Here is a 23,480-nt window from a genome sequence, read left to right as displayed (position 1 = left end):
AGGCCCCAGCTGCCCTGCCTCCTCCCCCCAGGGGGCCTTCTGGGGCCTGATGGCGGGGCTGGCGGTGGGTGCCACCAGGCTGGTGCTGGAGTTCCTGCACCCGGCCCCGCCCTGCGGCCACCCCGAGGACCGGCCTGCCGTCCTGCACAGCATCCACTACCTGCACTTCGCCGTGGCCCTCTTCGTGCTCAGCGGGGCCGTGGTGGTGGCTGGGAGCCTGCTGACGCCAGCCCCCCAGGGCATCCAGGTGAGCCTGGCCTGACCCCTGACCCTCTCCGACTCAGGAATTTTCTAGCTCTTGACCCGTAACCCCATCTGGCCCTGGTTCCTGGCCCTTTTTGAACTTGGCTGCCCTCTCGCCATCACTGTCCCCTGATCCCGTCTGGGCCCACCCCCGTCCCGCCACCCTCGCCCTCACCCTCACCCTTCCCTGCAGATCGAGAACCTTACCTGGTGGACCCTGGCTCAGGACCTGCCCTCGGGAGCCAAAACAGGTGTGTGTGTGACCCTAAGGCGCTCCCTCTCACTCCCACCCACGGCGGGGCTGGAGGCAAGGGCCCCGGGTGGGAGCCTGTGGCCCTCATCTGTCCCCGCCTCCCACCCCCTCCAGGTGACCCCCGAGCATCCCAGAAACATGCTTTCTGGGCCCGCGTCTGTGGCTTCAACGCCATCCTCCTCGTGTGTGTCAACGTCTTCTTCTACGCCTACTTCGCCTGACACCGTCCCCGGACGCCCCCCTTCCCCACCAAGGGTACGGAGGCCCAGAGGAGGGTGGCACCCCTCGTGGCCACAGGGGAGGTCAGTGCCCAGGGGCTGGCTGAGCCCGCAAAGCAGGAGCTCTGAAAAATTAGGGAGGAAATGGGAAAAAAGAATGTGTGGTGCTTCAAAAACAGTAGTCGTAATTGGAAAGAAAATGAGATTTCTGATGAGCATCCTTCTACTCTTCCACTGTTTTTATTTTGAGTTCACGGGCCCAGGTCGTGAGCAGCGAATCTGCCAGAGCTCAGGGCTCCAGGGTCTCGGGCCAGCGCTGGGCAGAGGGAGCCCCTCTCCCCCCCTCCCTTGGCTCCGGCCCCATCCCACCTGCTGCCCTCTCCCTGCTCACCGCCCCTCCACCACCGGCCTGGCATTCAGAGCCCCTTCCGAGCCCCCTCGGTCTGCCTGCGCCCCGAGGGCCCCAGGCTCCCCTGCTTGGGACCGCGCTGATGGCCCCTTCCCCGTGGACACCCTGCCCTTCCTCAAGCCGGGGCTCCACCGAGGCTGCCCGCCCCGTTCTGGGTGCCGCTGGCCCTCAGAGCCCAGCTCTGGCCACAACTCCCCACCTGGGCTGTAGTCCCCCACGCTTCCCGAGGCCCCGGTCTGGGTAGAACCTGGGCCTGCACAAGTAAGAGCAGGTGCAGCTATGTCTCCCAGGTGGCCACGTCCAGGGCCGGCCCCTCAGAGCTTGTCCGTCCCGCGGGGCCAGCGGAGGAGCAGCAGCCTCCGTTTCTTTCACCCTTGCCCACCCTCCCTCAGGGCTCTAGCCCCCCCCGAAGTGTCTGTGGTGGGCAGGGGCGTTGGATCCTAGGTGGAGCCCAAAGTCTCCGAGTCTGTCCAGCAAGTCCAGGCACAGGTGTGCGGGGCCCTGGCCGCCTCCCCAGTAGCCGGCCTGTGGGGCTTTTGGACGGAGGGGATGGCAGGCCCAGCGGGTGCTCACCCACCCAGCCCGTGGTTCCTTGGCTTGAGCCCCCAGCGGGTGGAACCCAGGAGTCCTCAGCCCTCCCTGGGGGTGGTGCCATTGGTGTTTGGAGTGGGCGGGCCCTGCCGGCCACCCTGTGACATCACACAGCTGATGGCCAATGGGAAGAGGCCGGCGGAGGCCCTGGAGCTCCCCTAGCCCAGGGCCCCTGAATGAGGCGGTCTTTCCGGGGCGCTGGGCCCGTCCCAGTTGACGTGAAGCACAGGAGGCCGGCCGGACTGTCAGGAGGCCTATGTTGCAGTCCAAGGCCCTGGGCTGGGGGTGCCCGTGTCCTCTCTCTGGGCCTCAGTGCCCGGTGGATGGCCGGTCCACTGGCTCTGCCCCTGGGCCCACTTGGGTCACAGGTGCACCGGCTGAACGTAGCTCCGCGGGAAGAAGCCGATGCGCCCGCAGAGACGGCCTCGCCACCAGCAGGGGTCAAGGCGCTCCAGGACCTCAATGATGTCACCGCGGCGGAAGCTGAGCTGGGAGGGGTCCTGGGCTGAGAAGTCAAACTGGGCCTGGGCAAAGCAGGCCCGGGGCGGCTGCGAGGAGAGGAAGCCGTCAGTGGGGCCCCTCAGGAGCCCCCGCTGGGCTGTCCCCGCGGAGGCCCCAAGATAAGCGATTTCCCACAGGTGGAGAGGGGTCTTTCGGGCAGAACTGGGGTCGAACTCAGCTCTGTATCCAGGTCCAGACGACGGCCACCCCGCCCGTGGGCCTCCCGCTGCCCACCCCCTGCATGTCTGCGGCACAGACCCTGTGTCTACGCAGGGCACAGCCAGTGTCCTGGCGGCCCAGTAGGGACCACAGGGCCAGTGGTCAAAGGACCTGAGTCCTGGGCCTCAGCGTGGGACTTTGGTTAGGACCCTGCCCGTCTCGGGGTCTCTCTCCACACTCTGCAGCAGCCGTGATAACTTTTGACCCCAGGCCCTAGAACCACAGGAACAGGCCTTATAAACTATAAAGTGCTGTGTAGCTACGAGCAGTTCACTGCTGTTGCCCGTGGCCAGGCTTTGAGGGCAAGGATGTCACTTTACACTGCTTTCCTCTCTCAGGCCTGGTTCCAGTCCCATCTATGCCCCAAGGTGACCTTGGGTGAGTCCCTGCCCTCTGGGGGCCTTGGTTCCCTGCCCCCCCCTTCAGATGGCAGCTAGACGAGGGCCCCCTGCTGGCATCACCATGAGGATCACAGCCAGTGCCCCGGCCCGGCCTGCCCACCAGGCTCTCTGCCCCAAGCCTGCGGAATCTTATCCGGCACAGGCCATAGCATCATGGACAGGCTAATTAGCGGTTCTCTGCCCAGGAAGGAAGAGGGGGCGTGGGTCCCAGGGGACTGAGCCAGCTCTGGAGTCGCCTTGCAGGGCCGGTGACCCCAGGGCCAGGCCAGAGCAAGGTGGTGGGTGTTGGGGAGCCCTCCGGCGGCCCCCAGCTGCATCCTGGCCCCCTCACACTTGCCAAGGGCAGAGCTGGCCCAGGCAGCGACGGGAGGGGATGGAGGTCTGAGAGGCAGGCCCGGCGGGGACTGGAGCGAAGAGTCCCTGAGACTGAGCTTAGAGCTGGCCCGGCCCCCAGGGGCAGGCCGGGCAGAGCAGGCCGAGCGCGCTGACGGGACGGAGGGTGAGTGGCAGGGGCAGGGGTTCCTCCTGAGACACTGTTTACTCCCCGACATATCAGATCCCAGGGTTCACCCTACCGGACCGAGAGGAAACTGAGGCCCAGGTGAGGGATGAACTGGCCCTAAGGTCACACGTGGCGAGGCAGTGGAGTCTAGGAACAGGCAGGACCGGAGCCGCGACCCGGCAGCCCCTCCCCAGGCCTTGGCCACGGCCGTGCCCACCGTCCTCTGCAGAGTTCGAGTTCACTGGGCTGTCCAGGGTCCCGACCTCCAGCCCCAAGCCTTGCCGACACCCCCTCCCAAGTAAAAGTGCACGTCGGGGCTAGTAAGCCCACTGGCTGGTGTCGTCACCCTAATGAGCGTGAGAGCTGGTCCCTGGGGCCCCTGGACGAAAGCGCTGGCTGGCAAATGGCTGTTATTATGAGGACCGGAGCGGCCGGACCCGCTGCACCCGGCCAGGACCTTGCCCACGAGCGCTCACACTGCCCCGCGCCCCACAGAGCAGAAGTCAGCACGGACCCCACCCGGCAGGTGGCCTTGGGTGGTCACATCACTCCCTGAACCTCAGTGTCCTACCTGTAGGTGGGGCCAGGAGGCTCCCAGGAGGCTCAGCCGGTGTCAGTACCTTCACTCAGTCAACAGACAACCACTGAGCACCGACTGGGCGCCACGCACCGCTCCTGGCTGAGAGCCAGCAGGCTCAGTTTACCCGGGGAGTTTCCACCTGCCCCTTCCCTGCCTTCCCCGCCTCCCCTTTCCCAGCCCTGCTTGTCTCCCTGCAGTGCCCGGGCGGAATCTTAGAAGCAGGGCTGGACCCACCTCCTGCCACGTGGGAAGGGGGGTCGGGGCCCTGCAGAGAGGCCCCCTCTCCCGCCCGCCGCACTCGCCCACCTTGGCCAGGGGCTCCTCGTCCCGCAGGAAGACCTGCCGCTTCTTGGCGATGGTTCTGGTCCGGTAGAAGGCGACCAGCTCATTCAGAGAGTTGAACTTCTCCTCCCACAGGTAGTACTTCCCTGAGGCCTCACGCAGCACCTTGAAATGCTGCACCTGGTCCCCGTAGCTAGGGGAGAGGACACAGACCACCTCAGAAGGGCCCACGGCAGCTGGGGCCCTCCCCCCGTCCCTGCACCCCGCAACCAGGCCTTTTTCTCTCCAGGTGAGGCTTGGAGTCAGGAGGAGAGGAGCGGGGGGAGGGGGTCCCAGGCCCCATTGACCGGCTCCGTGAAAGACACGGTGAGTCCCCACCGGGGAGTGGAGTGTGGAGTAAAGGATGTGGGCCTTGGACCAGGCCACTTTCTTGCTATGTGACCTAAAGCAAATCACTTAACTTCTCTGAACCTCGGTTTCCTCATAATACCTCCCTTCTGGGGAAGTGCTCGTGTACTGGCAACATTAAATGGTTCTCTGAGAGAGGTGGTCAGCCAGCATCTCTTCTCTCCAACGTCCCCCAGCCTCAACACTCCTCTCCCTCCCACACCTCGTCCCCTCCCAGCCCTTACAGTCCCTTGAGGGGTGAGTCCTAAGACCATCCTGCCACCGGTGTGAGAGGAGCTCAGGCCTGTGGGATGCTTCCTGTCCTTCCCTGCCCCACATTCTCTCCCCACCTCAAGAACCTTCTGTGGCTCCCCATTGCCCTCAGGGCAAAATCTTAACACCTCAGTCTCAAGTTCTGGCTCTGATGACACGTCCAGCCTCGTTTCCTTCAAATACTCTCTGATGCCTCCTCTCCCAGCCTTTGCCCAGCCTTGCACCCCACCACCACCAAGTGCCTTCCAGCCCAACAGAGGGGATAGCCTGTGTCTCCCAGACTGGCCAGCAGGGCAGAGGGACTTGCCTGGAACACGCAGCACGTTCTAGGCCAGGACAGGCTGTGCAGGCTTGGGGCAGCCTGAGTTCCTGCAGGCCCACAGTCCAAGTGTTTCTAGGGCGTGGACAGGAGTATGGTGTCCATCCCCCCAGTTGCCCATCCCTGCCTGTGGCTTACTCCCTCCACCTATCAGCCCTGGGGCTGGTGTGCTGCCTTGTTAAAGGTTAAGATGCAAGATTTAAGATAGAGATTTATTCCAGGTAAATACCTTCTGTTCTGTGTGTGTGTCTGGGGTGGGAGGAGGGGGGAATCCTCCCACCCTGCCCAAGTCAAGGATCCAAACCACACAGAACCTCTCTCTCCACTTTCAAGCATGCCTCCAGGCTTGAAAAATACACTATTTCTTCCAAACTTGAATCAAACTCCTACTCACGCTTCAAGGCCCGCATAAAATGGCCCAACCTCTGCAAGCTGCCTCAGGTGCCCTCAGTCAGAGTCCGGGGACTCCTTGGGTTCCTCGGCCCCTTGTACAGCCTGCCTGTAACCCGCTGCTCACAGACACCCAGAGGCAGGGAGGCGGGAGGCGGCCCAGCTCTAGCCCAGTCTGGAGAGGCTGGGCTCAGGGGCGAAGCAGCATGGCCCGAGGGGTCAGTGCTCATGGGCTGCACTGTTCCTGGACCCTCCCCTCCCGGCTCTGAGCTGCGGTCCCAGCCCCTCTAACACGTGTCCACTCTCAGGGCAGCAAGCTCTCTGCACAGAACTGAGGCCAGAGAAGGCCTGAGACTCTGTGACCAGACACAGTCATCACCCCCGGCCCGAGACAAAGCCGCTCGTGTGCCGTCAGCAAGCATTGTTCCCAGATGGCTAAGCCGCCACTCTGTCGGCTGTGGGATGCGCGTGTCCACGTCCCGGGATGGGAGGAGGATGGCCAGGCAGGCAGGTGCCTCCCGCCCCATCTGGCCTGCTGCAGCCTCGGCCCTGGGGGCCGCCCCCGAGCCTGGGGACTCCCTAGTGTCCTGTTCCGGCGGGCTCAGGGTTCTTCCGGTCCCTGGACCGTATTCTGGGAGGCAGAAGGCCCTGACTCCGCGCCGGCCCCGAGAAGGAGCCCGGGGTGCGGGCGGCCCCCGTCCTCTGGGTAAGAGGCGGACGAGAGTGTGGGAGGTTTGAAAAGATCTCAGCCCCAAATGAGCACAACCCTGAACACTTTGGTGTTTGAAGTTTATCTTCAAAAGCTTATCTTACCCAGAGGGTCACCCAGAACGGAGCATTCCCTGATCACACCCAGGTCAGGGGGTGAGACCTGGGAAGGGGGCAAGGGACCCAGGAGTTCTAGAACCTTGCAACCTGACAATCGGCAGATTCTCAAACCTGGGATGCTCTTGTGGTCCAGCCCCCCAGCCTGTGCGTGGCTCGTGGTGGGAGAGCGGGGCCCAGCTGGGCTGCCGCATCTGTGAGCGGGTGTGGCCGTCCTGCTGCGCCAGCCCCTGGCCTGACCAGTGACCCGCCTCCATGTGACAGGCCCGAGGACCCAGCACTTGGGCAGTCTCTCCCTCTCCCAGCTAGCCTGTCTCCCTCCTCCCCAGGCCCGAGTCTGAGTCCAGATGGCCCCTGAGCAAGGAGGATGGCCCTGCGGGGTGAGCCCTCCTGAGCTGGAGGGAAGGGCAGACCCGGGTCACGGGGCGGTGGGCTGGCCCGGGCGCGGCCAGAAGAGGGGGCACCTGGAGCTGGTGCACCACAGTGGGCAGAGCCTGGGGTGTGTGCATGTGTCTCTCCCTGCTCTGTGGGAGGGACCGGACGTGTACATCCCTGTCTGAGCCGCCATGGGTGTGTTTGTCTCTATGTGTGACCCCCATGCCCACCTACCCAGGGGGCTGAGGGCTGGGCCTGGCCCCTGGGCTGTCGGAAGACCCCAAGGATGAACTCAGGCCTGATGCTAGCAGCCACCGGTCCTGCCCAGCAGGTTCTTCCGGCTTGGTGGCGGCAGCAGCAGAGGTGAGAGTGGCAGCGGCAGCCCAGGGAGGATAAACAAGGCTGGGGTTAGGTCAGGAGCCCCAGCACCACACCCCCACCCCCAATCAGGGCCTGTGGATCCCCGGGGTGGAGGCCAGGGTGCTAACTGCCCGCTAGGTGATCTCCGTTAGGCGTGGCCCTTCTCTAGACTCAGTTTTCCCATCTGTGAAGAGGGAGGGGGTGGATTCCCTCTCCAGCAGCCAACGTGAGAGAATCAAACTGACCTTAGGACTGCCGGTGGAGACAGACTCCCCCTGGGTCTTTAGGCCTCAGGGAAGAAGAGTGGAACGGTAGACCTGGTCTTCCAGGTCACAGAGGGTCAGTGGGCTCTAGCTCCACTGTTTTCTGGCTGTGTGACCTTGGGCAAGTTACTGCACGTCTCTGAGCTTTTGTTTCCTTACCTGCACACTGGGCTTCCAGGGTCACTTCCTCCCTGTCTTTGAGGGCATAAAATTGTGCCCCCCCATTCTTTCCTGCTTCATTTTCCCAGGAGCCTTTATCATCTTCAAAAATTTTATATATTTTACTAATCATTTAGAAAATTATATATATGTACATATATGCATACATACATACATACATGTATAAAATCGTCAGTCACCCCAGTGGAACGTGAGCGCCTAAAGGACAGGCAGCTTCGTCCGATTTGCTGGTGGTTGAATCCCCAGCGCCAGGCACAGGGCCTGGCGCACAGGAGGGGCTCAGCGACCAGGGCAGCAGAGCAAACACATCATTGACTCCGGGGCACCCCTGGCCTGAAAAGAAGTAAAACATCTCACTTGGGAGCAAACCATCATTTCTGACACAGAAGCCCACGGCAGCCCGGATCAGAGTGTGAGGCAAAAGTAACACAGCCCAGGCGGTGCGCCCCTGCCCCGGCCCACTGGCCACCAGCTCAGACGTGCTCCCAGAGGTGCAGGGGGCAGCCCCCTGGAAACTCGTAAAGGGCAGCCAGCCGTGGCCACCATCACTCCGTGAGGCAGAACAAGGCCCGTGAACCCCACCTCCGACGGCTTTATGAGCGTGCAGGAGACGCCACGCCTACGCGGTCAGAGTCCCCAGGAGCGCAGCCAGCGAGGGCGGAAATGCTCTCACACGCGGATCTGCGTGACCGTCACCCAGAAGGGTGGCCATCGGGTCACTGGTCTTCATGATGTCCAGGGCTACTATCTCCACGTTGCAGATGAGGACGTTACAGCTGACGGGGACGGGATCTGCTGAGGTTACGCAGCAGGTCCAGGGCAAGGCCAGGGCGAGAAACGGGCTCCCCGCCCCCATGTGGCCACTGGCCCTTTGCTAAGAGCCCGGGACCCTGGGGCGTGGGCCAGGAGGCGCGGTGTGGCCCTGGGAGGGTCAACATGATGATGATTATATAGCTGGCATTTGGGGAGGACTCACCGTGTGCCAGCGTCACACTAAGCACCTTACATAGATGTTCATTTTACAGAGGAGGAAGCAGGCTGGGGTACCTTGCCCAGGGTTATACAGGAGAAGTACCAGAGCTGAGATTCTTGCTCAGAAGCCCCCCTCCTAGCTGCCCTGAGTCTGTTTCCTGCTCTGATCCCTGCCCAGTGGCCCTCCAAGGGCCCTGAAAGGCCCCCCCCGTAAGAGACGATGGACCAGAGTCGGGGCGGGACCGGTCCTGGCCCCGGAGGACGAAACCGAGGCTGGAGGGCGCCACCTGGTGGTCCTGTGAGCACACCACAGCCCTGGGGCCCAAGGTTCCGGTTCTGAGCTGGGGGAGGGGCTTGGCCAGGATGCCTGGGGTGTGGCGGGGAGGGGGGCCTGTGCTGGGATTTCTCAGAGGGACATTCCCACACCCCTTCCCAAGGTAACATTGGTGCTGGCTCCGCAGAACTGCCTGTCTCCCCTCCTGGTCAGACAAATGCCTTGCTGTCCAAGCCCACCTCTCTCTGCCCCACCTCTGGGTCTTTGCACATGCTGTTCCCTGGGCCTGGCATCCCCTCTCCCCTCTTTGTGCACCAAACTCCTACTCGTGCTTTGGGGCCCAGCTCAGATGTCACCTCCTCCGCCCTGTGGAGTGTCTGCTGCCACTGAACTTCCCTCAGTCGGGCGTCATGGAGACCCCGGGCCCCCGCTCCCTCGGGGACTCCTCCCCTGTCCTGCACACACACACCCCCAAAGTTTGAGCCATCTGGGCTGACCCTCTGCAGGGCCCTGTTGCCCTGGGGTTTCCCATCGGGACCTGTCAGGCCCATCTCTCTGGCTGTGACCCCCCGTTGCTGGCTCTGCCCCACTCACCCCAGGCGCATTCCCACCCCAGGGTCTTTGCAATTTCTGTTCCCTCTGCCTGGAAGCCTGTCCTTCCGGATCCTCACTCCTGGGCCCCAGGCGGCCTCCACCGCCAGGTTCAGATCCCTGCCCACTGGCTCCTGCTATATTCATTTGTCTCCTTTTTTCATGTGTTCAGTCTGCCTCCCCCACTAAGACATAAACCCCAAAGGGCAGCAACTTTGTTTTTTTTCACTGTCATTTCCCAAGTCCCTAGAACAGCCTGGCACGTGGCATGTAGCTCAGTGACAATTCCTTGAATTGCTGCACCTAGATCCTACTGTTCCAGGCGCTGGGAGTAGGAAGGACAGAGACCAGCTGGGGCCCTGACCCCTTTACCCCCGACCCTGGTTCCTGCCCCTTCCTTCCAGCCTGGATTCCTCCACTGCCCGATTGTGACCTTTGGGATTGGGTCCTGAGCTGCCCAGAGGCTGCCACCCTGCTTCCGTGCCAGCCACTACTCTAATGGCTCTAAATGACTCATATAGTTTTTGCAATAACCCATTTTACATGTGAGGAAACAGGCACAGAGAAGTTAAGGGACTTGCCCAAAGTCACACAGTCAGGAAATGGCAGAGCCAGAATCTGAACCCCAGCAGCCTGGCCCCAGGGTCCATCCTGTCCACTATGTAGCACACAGGAGAACCCTGTCTGGAGCACATCCTGGACACCTGCCCCGGGTGCCCTGCTGCTCTCCCACCCCCAGCCCCACCACATCAATCTCCCCCGGTGACTTGCTGCTGTAGAACAATGGCCGAGCCTTCAGCCCGGCGCTCGAGGCCTCACAGCCAGCCCAAGCCGCGTGGAGCCCTCCTGCTCCGGGCCACACCCTGGGGTCTGCATCATCCCCGACCCCTAGAGGGTCGCCTGCTTCCAGGCATTTGTCGTTCCCTCCACACCCTGCAGGCCTGTCCCTGGCCACCCTCCTCCACACACCCTGGGTCAGAACTCACTTCACAGAGACAGAGAACTCCCCTGGGGAGCTCTCACTCTCCCGGATCAGGAAGGCTCCCGGGTGGTTCCGCTTCATCAGAATTTCTTCTGCCAGCTGCCGGGAAATCCTGCCCGAGTACCACCTGCAGAGAGGGGGCAGGTGAGGCGGGGGGGGAGGCCAGGCTGCCCTGCCCCTATGCCAGCCACCCAACACTGCCAGGTCCTCACAGCAGTCCCGAGACACAGGAAATACAACGGCACCCACTTTACCCAGGGAGGCCAAGGTCATGTGCTGTGAAAGGCAGGAGTTGGGCCCAGTCCCAGCATTCTGGCTCCTGAGCCCAAGCATTTCCCACCACACCAGGTAAACACACACCTTGGTGAACCCCAACCCAGCCAACCCCAGCTGGGCTTTTCCATTTCAGATTCTTAAAAGTAAAAAAATATTTTAAAAGATGACCCCCCCCAAAAAAAACATAGCAGCTTTGATCTGGTGAGGAAGGGTCTCTCCCTGTACCCGTTTCACAGATGCACAGCCTGAGGCCACCTGGACTTTTTCTCACAGGTTCAAGTCCCTTTACTTTCTGACCAAACAGAACTGGGTATACAGAAGGTGCCTTGTAAATGCCGAGGGTCTGGCAGGGCCTGGGGGTGAGAGGCCGGGATCCAGCTTCTCTTCCAGCCCTGCCCACTGTGCTCTTTGGGGCTCGCCCACCCTCGGAGGGTCCAGGTGGTCTCTGGCTGGCTTCTTGGCCCCCGGATTTGAGCCCAGTCCCTTAGAGGGGGAACCGAGGCCCAGAGCAGGTGGAGTCTCCTGGTGGGACCTTGGTGCCCTGAGGGCCACCGGAGCCTCCCTTCCCTGCACAATTTCCCTTCCCTCCTTCAACTGAGCTTCCTGAGTCTGAGCGTGGCCCTGGGCGGATGTGAGGCAGAACTTTTCCTGTTGTATCAGGATGTTGACAGCGAGCCCTCCAGGCCCAGCACAGAGGCTCAGGTGCACACAGACCGGGTCCTGCCGGGAACCCCACCCGCCAGCCACGTGTGAGCCCTTGCAGTTCCCCCGAGGGCTTCTTACTAACGTGACTGGCCTGTGTGCGGGGCAGGTTGGGCCCCTGGATGTTCTCAGGTGATGACAGGGGGGCAGGAGGACAAACACGCAGCTCGGGTGCCGGCTCCCCGGTTCTGGCCACAGGGAGAGCCCGTTGCCCGGGGCCGCCAGTAGTGGCAGTGCCACCGGCTCCCTCTCTGCCCGCTTTCCAGTCTGAAATAAAGTCCTGGTCCTTACATGGTGTCTCAGAGCCCCCCACCCAGAAGTGAGGTTCTAGCCCATCGCTGGCCCCCAAAATGGGGGGACCCTGGGCCCATCTCTGGGCGGGTGGAGGGGAGGCAGTGGAGGTGGGGGCCGAAGGCGGGGCTCCAGGGAACCTCCAAGAGCTCGGCCTGGGTCTCTGGAGTCTGGGAGTCCCGGATGAGGCCTCCAAGCCGGAGGCTGAGCTCAGGGGGCCCCGGAAGGGCGTTCCTCCGGGGAGCCCCCAGCAGGCCCCAGGTGCAGGGCTGCCACAGGAGCAGGGGTCCAACAGGGCCCTGCGTGGGAGTTTCCAAAGAACCCACAGAACTCCACAGGAGGCATCAGCGTGTGGGCGGCTGTCACCCTCAAAGGATTTTGCAACCGCAGCCTCGAGGAGGCCCGCCCTGCCCCGACCAGGTCCTCGGTGGCCCGGGGACAGGGTGCCGGAAAAGCAGCACTCTCGACGCCCCAGAGCACAGCTGGCTCTGCGCGTGGACGCCTCGCTTGGTCCCCACTTTAATGATGTGGAAATTGAGGCCCAGGGAAGGGCAGGGATCCCCAAAAGTTGCTCCGCAATTCTCTGGCCTCCGACTCTCCCCCAGCCCACCCCCTCCCCCAGCTGCTCTTACAGTTCCCCCATCCCCTCCCAGTGAGCACAGCCGGGGCCCACAGCACTGGCGGCAGATCTCACTCTGCCTCTTGCCAGCTGTGTGACCCCGGACAAGCCACTCAACCTCTCTGTGCCGCCACCTCCTTGCCCACTAGACCTTGACGAGAGCACCCAGCTCGCAGGGCCCTTGGGAGGAGGAGGGCGCTGCCGCCTGCAGGTGTTCACCGCTGCTGCTGTGAACTCCGCCCACGTGTCACCCATTAGCCTGTCTGCGGCCCTCCCAGCAAACTTCTACTCTACTTTCCAGGCCCAGCAGACCACGCCCTCCTCCAGGAAGCCGTCCTCCAGGAAGCCGGCCTCCAGGAAGCCATCCTCCAGGAAGCCCTCCTCAACGCCCACCGGCCACGCGGCTGCGTCAGGTGCCTCGGTGACCCCTGCCCGTGAGGCTCACGGCCCCCCTCCGTGGGCTCCCTGGGCAGGCGGAGGTGATGGTGGAGCTCAGGGAAGGAGAGGCCCGGTGTAGACACGAGGCCCCCTGGGACCCCTGCCCTGCCCCCGCCCCACACCCTGGAGCCCAACGGGCTGAGTCAGGCACAGAGCTGGACTTTCCCCACTGCTATTTCGGGGCCAGGGCAGGGGCTGTTAGCCAAGGGTGCATCTGGGCACAGCCTCAGGTAGGTGAGCATGCGGCCTGACCCCCATCCCCACTCTGTCCCAGACTCACGTGGCCAGAGCCAGCCCCAGGGAGCCCAGGGCCATCGGACACTGGAACCCTCCATGGCTCCCAGCTGCCCTGGTGGAGGCTTGCCTGAACCACCAGCATTGCCCCGACAGGCGTGGCCCCAAAATCTATCAGCTTTTCTTTCCTCCTGAGCAAACAGAAGCCTCTGCTTAGGCTTCTCAGCGGCCTCCTACCTCCCAACCTCCTGGCCTTCACCGGGTCACAGCCTCCACCTGGAGGCTCCTGCTCCCCCCGTGTCCTCCGCTGGCCTGGCCCTGGCCGGGTTCTCGCTGTCTCTCTCCCTTTATGACAGAAAGTCTTTAAGGCTGGAGGACAGGCCCCTGCCCAAGGTCACACAGCCCAGAGGGACCCTGCGGGCCTGGAGCCCAGGCAGGGGACCTGGGTGGGTCGGGCCCTTGCCCAACACAGGAAGTCCGAGGTGGTGGCAGCTTTGGAAATAACTCGAAGACAGGTAAAGAGGAAATGACCTCCAGGCCCCATCCTGGCCCTGCACCTCCCTCCCGTCCACCCCACAGCCACACACGGGCCCTGACCTGCCTTCACCTTTGCAGGGGTTCTACTCCCCACCCGGCTCAAATGCCTCCCTGGCTCCCACCACCCTCCGCCGGGCGTTTGAGGCCCTCCTGCTGGTCCCACTGCCAGGGGTTCTCGTTGTTCCCGCTCCCAGGAATGCCCTTCTCTTTTCCTCATTAGCTAACTCCTACACACATGCTTCAAAACCTCACTTGTTGCCACCTCTTCTGAGAAGCCCTCCCTGGTTAATTATCTCGATGCTGACCACCTTCCCTTGTCATAGTTTCTTTATGTCCTGTCTCTCCCACAGGACACAACTGCTCTGACCCCAGCATCGCATCACGTGTCCCCAGCATCGCCCAGGTGAGTCCCCTCAGGCAGTGGCCGGTGTTGGGCGAATGACCGAGCGAGCGACTGTGACTTGGGGCTACTTCAACCACCACTCTGTGAATATCCATTTGGTTTCTCCCAGATTCTTGGCCACTTAGGCCTGTTCTGGGGCTGAGAACAGGGCTTTCAGCACTGGAAGCCTGAAGGGGGCTTCCCTGGGACAGCTGGTCCCAAGCCCAAGGATACCTGGGCTCCTCGTGACTCCCTCTCCGCCGTGTCCCAGACTCTGCTCAGCCCATGTCGGCTCCCCTGCCCACAGGTCTGCCTCCTTCCTGCCCCTCCACAGCCCCTCACTCCCCACCCCGGCACAGGGCTGAGTCGGCCTCTTAGAGGAGCCTTGGCCCTCCTTGTGTTGCAGGTAGGGAAACTGAGGAACAGAGAGCAGGGGTCTGCCTGAGGCCACACAGCAGCCAGGGGCCCCGCTGGCTGAGCACCCAGCGCCCTGTCCTATCCAGGGCCCCTACCGGGATGCGCTCCGGTATCCCAGGTCCTAGTGTCGTGGCCTGGGCTGGCCCCGACTGCCACCACTTGGGACAAGTCCTAACATCTCTGTCCTCCACCTCTGCTTGGGGAAGAGACGGGGGTCCCCAGACAGAGGGCGGGAGGCCGGGCTGCGGACTTGCAGGCAGCTCAGCTCAGCCTGGGCCAGGCTGGGTGTGGACGTTTGGCTTCAGGGCCGGGGGTGAGGGGGTCCCTGCGGACATAGGGGGTGGGGCCTGCCACTCACGGGTGGGGCTTGACGTGGATGTAGTTCTTGGGGACGAACCCCTCTGCACCCCGGAGCTCGGCCTTGTACCAGTTCTGGTCGTCTTCCATGTTCAAAATCTGCGGGCGGGAGAGACACGGTCACCTGGTCACCTAGGAGGGACGGCTGTCCCCTGCTGAAGGCCCACACCAGCCCTGGGGCCCACTTCCCGGAGGAGAGCGAGGTCGCAGGGTGACTCCACGGTCCGGGGGTCACAGAGGAGAATTTGGTCGGTGGCTTGAGCTTACGGGGGGAGCTGGAGCGCGACTCTCAGGTTGTGCCACCCAGACCCCCGGGTGCTGGGGGACAGATCCGGGGCCCCTCAGTCCCTGAGCAGTGGCCCTGAGCATGGGGGCCCACAGCAGTTGATACGAGGCACAGAGCCGGGGGTCGGGGGTAGGTCTGCGGAGGCCCCGCCGAGCGGTGGTCACGGGGGTCACTTGCATCTACAAGCTTCACGTCTGAGCTCAGGGCTGATGGTCAGACAGGGGCTTCAGACACCGGGGAGCGAACGATAGGCCTCTGCGCTGCGGCGGGGCCGAGGCCTGGACACCCCCTCGCCTCGCAGGTGGGCCGAGGGGAACCGAAACCTGAGCGGGTGGGGGGGCCGCTACGGGCGGGCGAGTGGGACGCTTGGGCTCCCTCCCCACTCCCTGGGCAGGCTCGCCATGTGTCACCCCTTCTCACACCAGCCCCCGAGGCTGCCTTCACCAAAGGCTACTTCACAGAGGAGGACACAGGCCCAGACGGGAGGGGCGCAGGGCCACACGGCAGGGGTCTTAGGACCGGGTCCCCCCGCCCCGGTCTTCACCCTGGGCCTCCTCCCACATTGTCTCTGGACCCCAACCCGGGGGTCATCTCTCCCCTAAGTCCCAGAACAGGTCCCCACGTCAGGTCAACCCCAGTGGGGATATTGGTTGAGACAAAAAATCAGACGCAGATCCGCAGCCCAAGCAGGGAGCACCGTGGGAGCAAAGGCTGGGACAGCAACTCAGGTGGTTTGGTTTTACCAAGAGGAGCTGAGATTTGCCCCCTGGGCCCAGGCCTGGCCCCTCCCTCGTCTGTCTGCCAGGTCCCTTGAGCCCCTCCTTCCTGCCCCCCCCCCGCCCCCCCGCCCGCAGTCTGGGCCAGACCCGCGTCCCCAGGGAAAGCCGGAAGCAGGTGGCTGACTCAGGATAACTTTTGCTGAAAACTAAACAAAACAAAAAACTCCCCCAACTTATGAGAAAATTAGGGCCTGCGGGTCACAGACTCAGTGAAGATTCTTGGGGGCCTTGGGCTCTAGACCACTCTGCCTGCCGCTGGCTCTCTCCACAGCCCTGGCATCAGTTTCCACATCTGTAAAATGGGCACGTCTACGGCCTACATGGCACATGGCAGTGTTTTGTGACCTGCAGAATCCTGTGTGGACATGTGGATGTGACGTACCTAATCTACCCCAGCTTTGTTTTGGTTTTGTTTTCCTGTCACCTCCACTCCAGGCAAAGACCCAGAAATGTTCTGATTGGTTGTATTAGCTGAATTCTCGTTGTTGACATTGTTCAAAGACCCCAGACCCTCTGAGACATGGGAATTCCCGACCTTCCCTGGTGAAGCTCACACCTCGGCCTGCCCCTGCTTTGCCCCTGCAGTGCCCTTCTCCAGGGCGCTGTCTTGTGCCACCGTCCCCTGGCCAGTGCGGCCACGGAGCACCTCCTGCGTGCCAGGCGCTGTGCCCAGTCCAGTGATATAGCAGGAAGCAGGAGGTCACATTTTAGTGGGCAGAGGCAGACAAGAAACAGGAAGGACACAAGTAAACAAGGTAATTTAATGTTCTGCTCTGTGGTCTGAAAATATACGTCAGGATGACGTAGAAGGAAGATGCCTGGTTGGGGGCAGGGGGATAGTCAACAGGGGACAGGTGGGGGTGGGCAAGAAAGGCCTCTCTGAGGAGGTGGCACATGAGCTGAGGCCCAAATTACAGGAAGGAATGAGACATGAGAAGATGTGGGAAACCGTGTCCAAGGCAGGGGGAACAGCCGGTGCCAAGGCCCTAAGGTGGGAGCAAGCTCTGTCCTGGAACAGAAAGGAGGCCCCTGTGTCTGCGGGTGGGGGGGCAGTGCTGTGAGTAGAATGGGGAGGGTGAGAGCTTGAAGGTCTTGTGCTCCGGGACTGGGGGGACAAGGGGTCTGTGAAGAGCAGGCCCAGGTGAGCGGTGAACGGGGCCTGGACTGGGGCTGCTGAGACGTGGTCAGATCCGGGGTAGGTTTTGGCAGAGTGGCTGACAGGCGAGATACACAAGACAGAGAGGAAGCAGCTGAGACAACCCCAGGCTCTGGGCCTGAGCGCGGGCAGGCGGTCGTGACCGTCAGCTGCTGTGCAACAGGTGCGAGAGGAGGTGGGGAAGCTCAGGGTGGCTGGGTCGGGCCTGAGGTGCACCGGCCACCACCGGGGAAATGCCAAGAGGCCGTGGGCTCCCCGAGTCTGGGTCCTGGGGGCCAGGCTGTGCGTGAAGAGGTGGAGGTGAAGCCACCACCCACATCTCTCCTCCAGTGGGGAGCAGTGGGGTCCTGTGCACCCAGAAACGCCTGCCTGTCGGCGAGGGGGGCTTTGTTCCAGGGAAGTGACATTTGGGGCCCCTTGTCCAGAGTGGGTCCACGTGCCACCGGGCTTTCGTCTAAGAGCAGAGCTCAGACTGGAAGAGTAGCATCGTTGCCGGCTCCCAGAGGCTGGGATCTGCGTGTCCGCCGGTCACTGCTGGGCTGGGACAGGCCTGGCCCACAGCCAGCGCGCAGGAAACATGCTCACGAAGGGACAGGTCGTGGAGCTCAGCCACCAGCCCCACCCGCTGTCCCCGGCCCGGGGGAGGGCGAGGGGACACAGGGTGGCATCGCAGCCACGTTTTTATGGTTACAGAAATGAGACCCTGGACTGGCGTGGGATGGGTGAGGCACTTTGGGTACAAACTTTAAGAGAGCTCCAAAAAAGTCAGGAATCAAGATAAAGAATATTTTAAAGGAATATGTTAAAAAATCAAAATTTCTGAATATGGTCATTAGTTAATAATAATGTATCCATATTGCTCCATTAATGTAACAAATGTACCAGGTTAATAATATAAAATGTTACCAAGGGTGTGTGAGTGAGTGTGTGTGGGCGGTGGGAAGGGGCGGCAGGGTGTCAGATTGGAATTCCTCTGTACCATCTTCTCGATTTTTCTGTACATTTCAAACTGTTTTAAAAAGAGTCTATTTAGGGACTTCCCTGGTGGCACAGTGGTTAAGAATACGCCTACCAATGCAGGGGACACGGGTTTGAGCCCTGGTCCGGGAAGATCCCACATGCCGTGGAACAACTAAGCCCGTGCACCACAACTACTGAGCCTGCGCTGTAGAGCCCGCGAGCCACAACTACTGAGCCCACGTGCCACAACTACTGAAGCCCGCGCATCTACAGCCCGTCCTCCGCAACAAGAGAAGCCACTGCAATGAGAAGCCCGCGCACTGCGATGAAGAGTAGCCCCCGCTCGCCGCAACTAGAGAAAGCCTGCGTGCAGCAACGAAGACCCAACGGAACCAAAAATTAATTAATTAATTTTTAAAAATAGTCTATTTAAAATTTAGTGCAAAAAACTCCATGAAACTCTTAAATCAGGGACTTCCCGTGGGGTCCAGTGGTTAGGACTCCAAGCTTCCACTGCAGAGGGCATGGGTTCAATCCCTGGCTGGGGAACTGAGATCCTGCATACCGTGCAGCATGGCCAAACATTTTTAATATTTTTTTAAATTAAAAGAAAAATCTTAAATCAAGACACGCTTTGACCCGGCACCTGTACAGCTGTGAGGGGAAGGACCCTAACTCCACGTCTGGCCCTGGAAGGATCACTTGCTCATCTCTGTCCTGTGAGGGGAGGCAGACGTGTGGACAAGGAAGCGTGATCTGCTCACAGCATGCCTCCCAGGAGTGACCGCCAGCTCCTCAAGACATTCTTTCTGGTGTTTTTTTCTAGGCACAAAGCCAACGCATGAATGTCAGTTTCCCATCCCTAAAACTAATATCTATCGATTATTATTGATTATCTCTGTGCACGTTCCTTTGCATTCTGCTTTTTTGCCACTTAATGTTGCTTCACGAGCATTTTTACGTCGTTAAACGCCCCCCTCCCCAAAGAGCATTCTTAGAGGGTGTGTGATATTTTGTGCCACCCCTGGACAGGTAGCTAGGGTGAGTCCACACTGCAAACTCACCCACGCCCCACAGCCCCACCTGCTGCATTCTCTCCATCCACTCTCCTCCCCCAGCTCTTTGCATGGCTGGGTCCTTCCACTCTCAGCTCAGGTGTCATCTCTTTTGAGAGACTGCCCTGACCACCACCCCTGCCCCCGCCATCTAAAGCTGTCCCTCTGCCCCTCCCTCCCACCCACCCTCTCCATTCCATCTCCCCAGGTGATTTCTTCCACCCATTTGTCACCTCCTGACAGCACGCACGCTCTGGAAGGTCCGCTCCGGGAGGGCAGGGACTGGGCTTCGTCCACTGCTGTGTCCTCAGCACTTAGGACAATGCCTGTTGCTGAGCAGGTGCTTGAGGCCTTGACAAGGGTTTGTTGAATGAAGGAAGGAAAAAGCAGCCCCTCTGGCGGCCTGTCATTCCTTGAAAGTCCCCTCCTGGGTCTCCACGGACACTAGGAGCAGATCCCATTGGGGTCTTAGCCAGGGTCTCGGCTAACATCTCCTTCCTTCCTTCCTTCCTTCCTTCGACACCCCCGTGTCTTGCTGAGGGCCTGCCCTGTGCCAGGCGCTGTTTTATGTCCCTGCCCTCAGGAGTCTCGGTTAGAAGCAAACACAGCAGGAGTCAGCCAACGCTCTATCAAAGCTCAGTGGGAAACGTGGCCCATCTTGGGTGGGCAGGGGTGAGCACAGGCATCGAGGAGGGAAGCGGGGGTGTCACTGTCTTTACAACACTTGCCTTGGAGGACCCCACGGATCTACTCCCCCACCCTGGTTCATCCCTCTGAACCTCAGGTAGAACCCACCGGTCATCCCATTCCAAGCTCCCCACCGTTCCACGGCCTCTCAAGCCCCAAACTCTGGAACTAGAGACTCCAAGCTGCTCTCGGTTCGGCAAACGAGGCCTCGGAAACAGACCTGGATCTCGAGTCTCGTGCCCTAGCCGGTGGTGCTGGTGTCAAGCCTGCCCCATCCCCCGCTGGCCACACGTCCACAGGTCCCCCCACCGGCCACTCAGGGGGGCCCAGGGCTGGCATCCCAACACAGAGAAAGGGGGACATCCTCAAAAAGATGTGGTTCTTCTAGGAACCGCCCACCTCCTGACCTAGCCCAGCTGTTCAGTGTCACGGGGTTCCGATGCAGGTGCCAGGGTCAAAGGACAGGGGTTCACCTCTGACCCCACACCAGGCGAGCTGTGACGCCTGCCTGTGCCTAATTCAATCACCTGTGAAATGGGGCCTCAGCAGCTTAGATGCGCACCGCTGAGCTCGGGCCCGGGGCTCTGTCCCTTCCTGGGCCCCGGCTCAGACTGGAAGCCTCACGCCCACCGTGCCGGTGCAGAGACCGAGGCGGGGCAGGGGCTTCCTGAGCGTGACTCGGTGGCAGCTCCAGCGCCCGACCTGTGGCACGGCCCCTCCCAAGTCAGGGCCCTGAGCTCTGCTTCCAGATGCAGCCTTGAAAGCAGGGACATTTCCTGAGAGACAGAGCCCGGGAGCCCATCTGCCTGGGTCGCCCTGGAAGGCGTGTGTTCCTCCAGAGGCCACACAAGGGACCTGAGCGGTGTTGAGGCTTATCTTCCCCTTTCTCACCTGCAGGGAAGCTCGTCTGGACCCCTAATCATAGTTGTTTTGGCCCCGATAGGTTAGTGTGTGTACTTCATTCCCAAGACCCTCTCTCTGTCCCTCTGCATCCGTCTCTGCCTCTTCCTCTCTCTCTCTGTCCCCAGCTGTCTTTTCAAATTCTTTCCTGGGAAACGGTGTTGACTCAACCCCTGCCAGGCTTTAGGCTGATGTCTCCTTGAACCCTCGCAATGGCCCCCAAAGGAGGGATCACTAACTATCTCCCCGTTTCTCAGATGGGGAAACTGAGGCTCAGAGGGTGGAGGTGGGTTGTCCGGAGTCACAGACTTGATAACTGGAGAAGCCGGGCCCGTCTTCCTCCAGAGACTGGACTCTGTTTGGGGGGCTGTCCGGGCCCTGGTTTTAAGCACCCCCCCATCCCATGCGAGGCCAGCTGAGCCGGCTCTGGCCACCCTACCTTGAGTGTGTCCCCCTTGTTGAAGGCCAGCTCATCGCTCTCTGTGGCCTGGAAGCTGTACAGAGCCACGGACTCCATGCCGCCGTCCCCGAGCCCCGGCAGCCGGGCTCTGAGCAGGGCCAGTAGCTTCCTGCTTCCTCTGCAGTCGAGGACCGTCTTCCTTTGTTTTGAGAGCGTGTTTGTGCTTTTGAAGCTGAGACCGAGACTTCCCCTGACAGGAGAAACAGGAAGCAGAGATGTCCCGGAACAGGGCGTGTGAGCCACAGGCCCACCTCAGACCCCAGGGAGTCCCCGGGCAGCCCTGGGAGTGGGTCCTCCTCCTGCACCCACATTACAGATGATAAAAACTGAGGACCCAGAGCAGAAACGCTGCAAAGCCATCCCCAGCTCAGACACTGTGTCTTGCGGTCCCAGCCACGCCCTCTCATTTGCCGATGTCCCCTCCACAGTTTCTAAGCTCCGATGCCTCCTGTGACTTCCCACTGCCTGCTGCATCGACCCCACACTCCTTGCCTGACAACCAGGGCCCTTCCAAGCTGCTACCCCCACCCCCTGTTCTCCAGACTCATCCTTTGTTACTCCCCTACTGTCTGAACAAACCCGGGCTCCAGCCACGGCCGAGGGACACCCCACATGTCCATTTCGTCCTCCAGCCTTTCCACATGCGAGGCCCTCTGCCTGGTGCTCTCTTCCCCTTTCACTTCCCAGGAGACTCCTATTCATCCATCAAAGCCCAGTTCAGAAGATGCCTCTTCTGATTTAAACACCGGGCACCTTCAGCGGGATGGCAATCCTAAGGTCAACAAGGACTGAAAATAATCTTGACCTTTGCTAAGGTTTGCTATGGGCAGTGGAATCAGTGTGGCAATTCTGGGACAGGTGTGTGAGTATCGTGGGAAACATCATAAACGACTAAATACAGCAAAGCTGTTTGGAACCAGTGTTCTCTCCAGGGAAGGAGGGAGACCTGTACCTGGAAGAGGAAGGCGAGGAAGAGCCCTGTGTTGTTGGACGGGAATTGGATGAATCAGCGTGAAGTCAGATTGGTTTTTTTCTGTAAAAAAAAAAGAGTTTTTCTTCTTCATTTATATCAATAGGGTTACATCATGCTTTCAGATTTTAGTCAATGGATTATGCTCTGTTACTATTATTATTTAATCTTGATGCTTACATTGTCCCAGATTTGGCCAGTAGGAGCCCCCTTCGAGATGTCCCCTTGTCCTTTTGACACATCCCCACCATTCTCTGAGCTCTTCCCATCTCTCTGACGGTAGGTTCATGCTCTTCCAGGGCTTCTGCCCCAGCCCTGGAACCAGGCATCTCTGAGGGGTGGAAGATGGTATTTTTAGTGGAGGACGGTGTTTAGAACCCAGGATTCAGCTGGTGTTGGGTGTGCTCAACAGTACGGAGGTGTCATTGCTTCCAGGCCCTCTCCGCAGACAGAGGCAGGAAAAAAATAAATAAAATAAAATTATATATATATATATATATATACACATATTCATTATATATATATACACAAATTCATTTTATATATATATCACAAATTCATTATATATATGTATATACACCCAAATTTATTATATATATACACACAAGTTCATTATATATGTATAAACTCATTATATATATATGTGTTTGTATTTTTAGAAATATATTTCCTGTATACTCGGCCATAAACAGGAACGAAATTGGGTCATTTGTAGAGACATGGATGGACCTAGAGACTGTCATACAGAGTGAAGTCAGTCAGAAAGAGGAAAACAAATATCATATATTTACGCATATATGTGGAATCTGAAAAAGTTGGTACAGATGATCTTATCTACAAAGCAAAAATAGAGACACAGACGTAGAGAACAAACGTATGGATACCAAGGGGCAAAGGGGTGGGTGTGATGAACTGGGAGTTGGGATGGATGTATATACACTATTGATGTTATGTATAAAATAGATAACTAATGAGAACCTACTGTATAGCACAGGAAACACTACTCAATGCTCTAAATGAGAAGGAAATCCAAAAGAGAGGGGCTATATGTATACGTGTAGCTGACTCACTTTGCTGTACAGCAGAAAGTAACACAATATTGTAAAGCAACTATACTCCAATTAAAAAATAATACTAATAAATATATCTCCTATCTCCTAGCGGACAGAGTGAGTCCATATTTCCGTGTCTATCTCTATGTGTATCTATATAGCTATGGATAATAGTAGATTAGATCAGTAGATTAAACACCATGAACTCCAGCAGATATGAATCGGTGAGTGCAGGTGAGGGGTGTGTGGATGTCATGCCGTTCTCACAGCTTTTCTTAGGGTTTGAAAGTTTTCCATGTACAAAGTTGGTAAGATAGATGTGACCCTACAGAGATCTCAAAATTAAAGGTTTAGTTAAAACAAACAAAAAGAAAGTTGCGGGAAAATAAGAGGAAGACTGCAGAAGCCGTCACCTTCCTGGAGCCCCCCGAAAGGCCGGGGGCGGGGGCGGTAGCAGCCCAGGCTCAGCCCAGGGCCCGTCCTCGCCTCTCCCCCAGCAGCCCCTGCTCCGTCAGCCCAGACCCCAGGACGA

General features: G+C 59.8%; 2 protein-coding genes across 2 annotated transcripts in view; one reads left to right on the top strand and one right to left on the bottom strand.

The window, feature by feature from the left end:
* Positions 1-925, top strand: part of SLC5A10 (solute carrier family 5 member 10) — a 53,841-nt gene extending 52,916 nt beyond the window's left edge. Inside the window, exons 12-14 of the mRNA XM_059998075.1 lie at positions 32-247; positions 437-494; positions 611-925. Of these exons, the coding sequence (XP_059854058.1) occupies positions 32-247; positions 437-494; positions 611-717 (381 nt within the window). The 3' untranslated portion in view covers positions 718-925. The remainder of the gene's footprint in view (positions 1-31; positions 248-436; positions 495-610) is intronic.
* Positions 926-1,936: 1,011 nt separating this feature from the next.
* Positions 1,937-21,043, bottom strand: GRAP (GRB2 related adaptor protein). The gene is made up of 5 exons (XM_059998529.2): positions 20,906-21,043; positions 14,645-14,742; positions 10,395-10,517; positions 4,224-4,392; positions 1,937-2,262 (listed from the first exon to the last, which is right to left on the bottom strand). Exons 1-5 carry the CDS (start codon positions 20,981-20,983, stop codon positions 2,077-2,079), a joined length of 654 nt encoding a protein of 217 aa, XP_059854512.1. The 5' UTR covers positions 20,984-21,043; the 3' UTR covers positions 1,937-2,076.
* Between the last annotated feature and the right edge of the window lie 2,437 nt (positions 21,044-23,480).

Source organism: Delphinus delphis, chromosome 19 (genome assembly GCF_949987515.2).
Source record: "Delphinus delphis chromosome 19, mDelDel1.2, whole genome shotgun sequence".
In the NCBI taxonomy this organism is placed as follows: Eukaryota; Metazoa; Chordata; class Mammalia; order Artiodactyla; family Delphinidae; genus Delphinus; species Delphinus delphis.
Note: the sequence above shows the minus strand (reverse complement) of the source record. Positions and strands in the feature narration are given on the sequence as shown.

Bases quoted from the DNA above. Each gene is read 5' to 3' on its own strand.
- GRAP (XM_059998529.2), bottom strand. From the start codon at position 20,983: ATGGAGTCCGTGGCTCTGTACAGCTTCCAGGCCACAGAGAGCGATGAG. The intron at 14,743-20,905 runs GTAGGGTGGCCA...TCCCGCCCGCAG, and splicing joins ACAAGGGGGACACACTCAAG to ATTTTGAACATGGAAGACGA. The intron at 2,263-4,223 runs GTGGGCGAGTGC...CTCTCCTCGCAG, and splicing joins ACGAGGAGCCCCTGGCCAAG to CCGCCCCGGGCCTGCTTTGC.